The sequence below is a fragment of the Sphaeramia orbicularis genome, chromosome 8 (genome assembly GCF_902148855.1).
Source record: "Sphaeramia orbicularis chromosome 8, fSphaOr1.1, whole genome shotgun sequence".
Taxonomy (NCBI): domain Eukaryota; kingdom Metazoa; phylum Chordata; class Actinopteri; order Kurtiformes; family Apogonidae; genus Sphaeramia; species Sphaeramia orbicularis.
This window is the reverse complement of record NC_043964.1, coordinates 3,158,486-3,166,603: the sequence shown is the minus strand read 5'-3', so window position 1 is coordinate 3,166,603 and position 8,118 is coordinate 3,158,486. Positions and strand designations below refer to the sequence as shown.

General features: G+C 37.9%; 1 protein-coding gene across 2 annotated transcripts; it reads left to right on the top strand.

Annotated features, from left to right (window-relative positions):
• Positions 1 to 566: 566 nt before the first annotated feature.
• emc10 (ER membrane protein complex subunit 10) lies at positions 567 to 6,862 on the top strand. Of its 2 annotated transcripts, XM_030142058.1 has the most exons (8): positions 567 to 716; positions 860 to 926; positions 2,272 to 2,384; positions 2,627 to 2,740; positions 3,254 to 3,438; positions 3,798 to 3,891; positions 5,949 to 6,046; positions 6,551 to 6,862. In XM_030142058.1, the coding sequence occupies exons 1-7, from the start codon at positions 624 to 626 to the stop codon at positions 6,033 to 6,035; spliced, it is 753 nt and encodes a 250-aa protein (XP_029997918.1). In that variant the 5' UTR covers positions 567 to 623; the 3' UTR covers positions 6,036 to 6,046; positions 6,551 to 6,862. The 2 variants fall into 2 exon arrangements, with proteins under 2 accessions (XP_029997918.1, XP_029997917.1); XM_030142057.1 differs by lacking the exon at positions 5,949 to 6,046.
• Positions 6,863 to 8,118: the final 1,256 nt, after the last annotated feature.

Here is an 8,118-nt window from a genome sequence, read left to right as displayed (position 1 = left end):
AAAAATGCGATTGAAAATTTTCCTATGAAAAATAAATAAAATTTTAAAAAGTTAAAAAAACAAAACAAAAAAAATTAAAAATAAATAAATAATTTATTATTATTATTATTATTATTATTATTAATAATAATAATAATAATAATAATAATAATAATAATAATAATAATAATAATAATAGTAATAATAAATGTTATGAACCTGTTTTTCATGAAGTTGCAAAAATGTCCACTCAGCTGGACACCATGCATTTAATTTTTGAAGCAAAGAAACATATAACTATTACGCTCAGGAGAGATTTACACAATGTTACCAATTCATGTCAGAAAACGTGTAATGTGTTAAAACTTTAATAAAGACATAAGCAAAAAAACAAAACAACAAAACAAAACAACAAAATCCATGAATATACAAGAGAACAGCTGTAGAATAGCTGTCCACTGTAGTGACCAGTATGCATGAAAGGGTTAAAAGTAAACTGATGTAAGGAGAATAAATGATCAATAGGTGGCGGTAGTGCTCAACCTGGTGTAATTTACCATTTAAACGAAGAAGAAAATATACCGGAAATGCAAATAATGTTGTAGTCCAGGTGTCAGTGTCTTCCGGTGCTTAATTCAGTCAAAATGGCCCGTCTACCACCGTTTCATTTCGTCCTTTTTTCGAGTGCTTTGTTCATTGTATACACGAAATTTGTCCACTGTAATAACGGCAGAAGGGTGCGTATGAAAGTATACGGATTTATCCACAGGTTGATGCTAGCTTAGCGGAATCAGTGCCTTTTAGCTAAGCGTGTTAGCATTAGCCTGGTCAGACCTGCTAACAACTAACACTGGATTCTTATATTTATTTTAATTCTCAGACTGGTGATGCCTTGGACACTGAATTCAGTGGCTTCTCTGTGCCTCTTGAACATTCATTTGAAGTTGGTGAGTAGACGTTACTTTTTTATGTTATATTTTATATCCTTGCAGATTGTGGAAAGCTAACAGTTAAACCAAATGACATATGTTCATGAAGAAACATAACATACACCAACCCACCGATATGTTTAAAATAAAATATGCGTTTTCAGAAGCAGAACTATAAAATGCAATTGCATTTCACTGATATGAAACAACTGAAAGTGTTCTATCTGCACTCTTCTCTTTTACTTTATTTTAATTGACTATAATTTCTGTTTTATTATGTTTTAATTGTAATTGTGTGTTTTTAACCTGTCTCCTTTCCATTTTTGTAAAGTACTGTGAATTACCCTGTGTATGAATTGTGCTATACAAATAAATTCACCTTGCCTTGCCTATGAAACTAGTTTGTAGGGGGTTTTTTTTTGTTTGTTTTTTTTCATTAGTGGCATTGTGCTTCATGCTCCTACTTTTGAAGCCTAATGTAAAGATATAACTGACAATAACTCTTCAAGTACAGTATTTCATTAAATCCTGATGCATCTATTTGGATTGTCTTTTCCTTTAATTAAATCTTTGTAGGTATTTAGGTCACTTTGCTATACATCTAATGACTATCCTTTTACCATACCATACCATACCAACTTTATTTATAAAGCACTTTAAGAACTTTACAGCTGGCTAAAGTGCCGTACACCAAACATAAAACAAGGGACTAAATAAGTAAATAAAACTGGTGATAACACAGGGTGTTAAGCGGGCTAGGAACAACAAAATACAACCATCATAAAAACAAGACAAATTAAAATCTGTTAAAAACAGCTAAAAAAAACCAAAAAAAACCCCCAAAAAACAGACATGTCACTCATTAATTAAAAGCCAATGAGAAAAAGTGCATTTTTAGATGTGATTTAAAGACAGGTACAGACTGAGCCTGTCTAACAACTAAGGGCAACTGGTTCCACAACTTTTGGGCAGCAACTTTTATTGCTGTCTGTTGTCCTTTTGTCCTTCATGTGATGAAGAGATAGATAGATGACCCTTTAGAAAGGAAATGTTTTTTTCTTTTGTTGACGTTGTATGCAGTAGAAGCTCCTTATTTTCTTCTTCCATACAGTCATATTGTTCATTATGGTATTTTAGTAAGACAAATTTGGCTCTTTAAACAACAATTGAAATATAGAATATGCGTTTCTCATTGTAAATATTTGGTTGCACTGATCAGTTGTGGTTGACACCTGATCCTTTTGAAAAGTACATTATCAAGAGAATCTAATATAGCACGGGTTAATCCCATAACTTGTTTGTTCTTCTCTCAGTTTATTTATTCACTGTGTCTGTTTCTTGCTGTTTGTTCTCTTTGTTTCAGATGATGTAGCAAACTTTAGGGTTCGTGGAGCGCTGGTGTTAAAAGCAGGAAGGGAGCAGAGTGTCTCGCTGAGTCAGAATCTACTGTCAGAGGAAGACAGAACTAAACTGAAGGTGAAATGATGTGGACTGTTAAATACTTGGCAGGATTCTAAAATGGAGTCGATGGAAATCAAATAGGTGGGGGATGGAAGCACCACCATTTAAAAACAAAAGGACTCTGTAAGGCTATAAAATGGCAGATAATAGTAGCATATCACCAAAAAGTACTTCAGTCAGTTGTCATCACTAAGATTACTTTGAATGTGCTCAGAATAGAAGGGTCTCTGACATGTTTGCTTGAACTGTATCCACAGGAAGTTGCAGCAGTTGATGGTCTTTACAAAATCCGAGTGCCTCGCGTTTTTCTGCAGGCAGACAGACAGACAGAGCGACAGATGGAAGGCTACCTGACAGCTTTTGTCAGAGCTGTAAGTATTTGACATAATCTTCAAACGTTTTAGAGAACTGGGTGTGTTTTCTCATGAATAGATAAATCAGATTTAGACAACCCTGTCACACATAACACATGCAATCAGCTGGACAATGATTATAATTCTTATCAAGCTTTCTTTAGCTGAATCATGTCTAAGAGTGTGTGATCAGTGTTAGAGATTAAGGGCTTTTCCAAGATTGTATTATCCAGTAAATTAAATTGCATCATATCGCTTGCACAAATCAGTGTTAAGTCTGTGATAGACTTGAACAGTAAATCAAATCGTAATATCAGCCTGAGAAATTATGTAATTAGCAAAGGCTGCAGTTGAAAGGACCAGATTTTGGAGGATTTAGGCTGATCTAATTTCATAATTGGAATAATGTACACCTCGTCTCTGTGGTCTTGTGGTATTTTGGATTTTTTTTTTTTACATTGAGTAGAGAGAGATTTGTGTAGTCCCAGTCTAAAGCTTGATCTTAGCCTCTTTTTATGCTCTGATTCTTAGTGTGCCATGGTTGAGTCCCATCTGAGCGACGTAATCACCCTCCACACCGACGTCACTGGGTACCTCATTGGTGTCTCCATAGTGACGATACCTGGAGCCTGTCGCGGCACAGAGGTGGAGGATGAAGTTGACCTTGAGGTTTTCAACACCACACTCAGTGTCATGGCTCCTGTTAATGCTCCTGGGTCAGTAATAAATGCTTTCATTTTGTTTTTTGAATACTACTCAGCAGTAATAAAGACAGGCTCGCTCTCACTTTTCTCATTTTTTTTTCCAGCTTTTCTCTCATTTTACCTGTGTACAGCTGCACTGCTAATAAGGCACCTTGCTATCCCCAAATCTTAGATCATTTAGTGTCTGATCTATATTAAAATCCTGTTATTGTATTTGAGTGTTTTTTTTCCTCAGATGTCTTTTGAGTTCTGCTTATTTAAGTGTTTGCAGCTTTACAAGATTTCCCCACTGGTGGAATAAATGCATCTGTATCTTGCTGTCTTGAGTGTTTTGTGGTGTATTTGTATAATAATTACCAACTTTCTTTCAGGCCTGAAACTGCTCTGTTTCTTGAACGAATGGAACAGGAGTCAGAGAAGAAAGGGAAGAATCCACAAGAACAGAAATCCTTTTTTGCTAAATACGTAAGTACTGACATCAGTCTGTGCTGTTTTAGTCATTATTTCATCTTCTATTTATGCAAGAGTGGCCCAATGAGAGTATGTCACCAGCAGCCTTATGGAAAACCAAATGCATAAAAAGCAACACTTAGATATAAAAGATATACAGTATGTATTATACTCAACAAACCACACAAGTCAATAACTAATCAAAGAAAACGTCTACACTTGCACTGTTCCAAAGCAGCCACAAGGGCCTTAAACCAAACCAGTGGGACCAGTCTGTCATTGTACAGGAGCCTCTTTCCCAGTCAGCAGTGTTTTTATGTTGAATTTCAAAGATTCAAACATCTTGGGACCAAATGTAGTGCACACACGATCTACATCCATCCATCCATTGTCTTCCTCTTATCTGGGGCCGGGTCATGGGGGCAACAGTCTAAGCAGGGATGCCCAGACTTCCCTCTCCCCAGACTCCTCCTCCAGCTCTTCCGGGGGGACCCCGAGGCGTTCCCAGGCCAGCCCAGAGACATAGTCTCTCTAACATGTTCTAGGTCTTCCCCGAGGCCTCCTCCCAGTGGGACATGCCCGGAACACCTCCCAGGGAAGAGTCCAGGAGGATCTGAAACAGATGTCTGATCACCTCAGCTGGCTCCTCTTGATGTGGAGGAGCAGTGGCCTACTCTGAGCTCCTCCCTGGTGACTGAGCTCCTCCCCCTATCCCTAAGGGTGCGCCCAGCCACCCTACGGAGGAAGCTTATTTGGACCGCTTGTATCCTGGATCTGGTCCTTTCGGTCCTGATCCAAAGCTCATGACCATAGGTGAGGGTAGGAATGTAGACTGACCGGTAAATCGAGAGCTTCGCCTCTTGGCTCAGCTCCTTCTTCACCACAACCGACCGATACAGCGACTGCATCACTGCAGACGCTGCACCGATCCGTCTGTCAATCTGACACTCCATCCTTCCCTCACTCGTGAACAAGACCCCGAGATACTTGAACTCCTCCACTTGGGGCGGTCTATATCTAAAGGCTTATAAGATATCCTGGATGTTTGCCAGAGGAGTTTTGTAAATAAATAATATGCACTGCTGTTCTATTCAGTTTTATTTAAACAGCCCAATATCACAAACTGCAGACTGGTCCCTCAGGGCTTTAAACCTGTATGAGTACAACACACTGTGTCCTTCAACTTTGGGCCAGTGTTAGGAAAAACTCCCCAAAACCAGGCCTTTAACAGGAACAAAAGGAAGACACTTAAGAGAGAACAGACAAAACAAAAAGAAATGTTCAGAATATTCTATATATCTATGTTATGGACAACTTGTGAATATAATTAATGAATATATGAGAGTTTAGGAGCAGAATGACGATGCATTGCACTTGGGCAGTCCAGGCCAGTCCAGTCAGACCTCTATGGACTATTCCTCCAGTGCCAGTCATACAACATTCTCATAACCTTAAATATAGTCTTTAGGGTTTCACCAGTTGGGCTATGATGGATGTAAGGGTAAATAAATGAAAATGAGAAGTGCAGTATTTATTAAAATTCATCAGAGGGAACATTTTACACTTAAAGAAAACAAGTGTGTGTAATGGAAAAGTACGCATCTCCCAAAACCGTTCCATATATGTTTGTAAGTTTTCTGTTTACTCAACTTAACACATGATACTACAGGAATGACTTCAAAACACGTGGCGGTCTAGAGACCCGCCTTGGTATTACCATGGCTGCCCGTACGTGATGTTTTTGGCTTGTACTGATGGATCGGTAATCCTAGATTCCCACATAAGCCCAGGCTCATTTGAAACTTTACGTAACATTCGGTGAGATTTTTGTTTCATGTCATTTTGAGACGTCAGCTGGACTAAACCTGTCTGTCCATTCAAGCCACATGTTCAGAAACACTCCCACAGAGGACATGGCCTTGCAACTTATGTCTTGGCTTTTCTGAGCTGTTTTCGTGGTCTTTTTTTTTTTTTGCACTGTGCTGTATCTTGCTGTGTTCACTGACCTGTGTTGACTGTGCTGTGCTGCATCCAGTGACACTGTGTTGACTTGGTGCTGTGCTGTGTTCCAGTGGTATTTGATTCTGGGAGGTGCTATCTTCCTCATGGCTACCAATTCGGCACAGCCCCCAGCAGGGGGAGACAGAGAGCAGAGCTGATTCCCACTGAAGTACTGTTTCCTTACTTGTGGCTTGTTCTGTCCCCCTTCCTCAACTGTCAGTTTATGTATTTAACCTCTAAGCAGTGTCACTAACAAAAACACATCCTCTTGTTTCACACTTTTCTCACTTTAGCACTCTTTGATATTTTCTTTTGAAATTCAATGCCAAATACATTTCTGATTATTACAAACTCAAATTCTCATGATTTGAAGTATTTTGTACGATGTCTGAGAAGTCTCTATGCTAAACCAACAAAATCCCATTAAATAAATCACCTTATTTATTAACATGATTAGTATATTAATGTGTTTGAGCTTGGGATTTAGTCTTTATATTTTTGCCCCTATCCCCTGTCACTCTTCCTTTTCTTCGGTTCAGAAAGTGTATCCAACCTAATCTGGGATGACCAATCTGGAACTGACATTTGCCTGTGATCAAACTCAGATTGTTATTCTAGTAAAAGATATATCCTGGGATTTCCTGCATCTGTGTCTTCCTTTCCTCCCCCACAGTGGATGTACATCGTGCCTCTCGTTCTCTTCCTGATGATGTCCGGTGCTCAGGACCAATCAGGAGGCGGAGCTGGCGGTGGAGCAGCCAATGGAGGTGGACGATGATCGTACTGCCGTCGACTTTGTGCTGTTTTTCTGTGAACTTTTACTGAACAATAACGGTCTTGAAATGATTGGAACTGCTGTACATAATGCTGTTTAAGGAAGCTAAATATGTGTCACTTGTACAGTATAGAAGAGATATTGTGCCCTGGCCTGCAGATGACTGCATTTTAATACTACTAACAAAATAAAGTATTTATTACTTCCTGATGTTTTTAGAGTCCTTTATAAACCTTGTACAAATCCCTGTAATGCAGTGACAGTTTGTTTTTAGCCGTTCAGTACATTACAGGAAACACGTCAATGTGAACATTAATTTAACTACTATTAACACTTTGTTTTGCATAAAACAAAAATAAATCTTATGAACCACCTAAAACATTAAGACTAGTAAATGTGTTAGATCAGTGTTTTTCAACCTTGGGGTCGTCTAGAATTCAAATGGGGTCACCTGAAATTTCTTGTAATTGATTTGAAAAAACAAAAAAACAAAAAACAGCTTACTAATAAAAATATATGGTGAGTTGAGAGACAATCACAAATCATAACAGACATGACAAACTGTGAAGCTGAAACTGAAGCACTGTGGTTCTGTTTATCTGTCAAATGTTCATTGTGGTCAGTTTCAGATGCTGCAGCTCTTTCATAATTTATAATTTCAGTTCTTGTTTGTTCAGTATTGATTGTCAGCCTTGTAAATCCAAGCTGGACTGACTGTACATATCCTGACCAAGGAAAATAAAAGTCTCCCTTTGTGCAGAAATCTACACCTGGATTTACTGCCTCTGTCCACAATAATATACTTTATATAGCCTAAATGTCGTCTAAAATTAGCATTTATTTACAACATAGTGTAGTAAACTATTACATGATCAAAAATAAATTTTAGCAACAAAAAAATTTCTCTGTTTTGAATGTCTGGGGTTGCCAGAAATTTGTGACATTAAAATGGGGTCACAAGCTAAAAAAGGTTGGAACAACTGTGTTAGATAAACCGATAATAGCTCTTGTGTTGTACAACAGTATAAGAATTCAATATTTAATTTGGTGAGTTAAGTTTGATCATAAAAGCCGAAGAAATGACTTTAACCCTTCCATGCATGGCAGTCACTACAATGGACAGCTATTCTACACTTGTTCTCTTATATATTCGTGGGTTTTGTTGTTTTAGGTGCATATCAGCCGACACAGTGGATGCTTGTGCATCATCTTATACACTGACATTCATACAATTACTGTAACTTTGCTGCTCTTGCTAAACCTGATCTGCACTAACAAAAAGATTTTTTTTAATATCTTCATGAAGTTAGTAATAACTAGTATCAGAGTATGCTAAAATGTAAGAAAACATCAGATTAGCTGCATTAAAAATGTTTTTATTTCATATTTTTCACACAGTATATCACTTTCTGATATTGCGTTTTAACCCTTTCATGCATACTGGTCACTACAGTGGACCGTTCTTC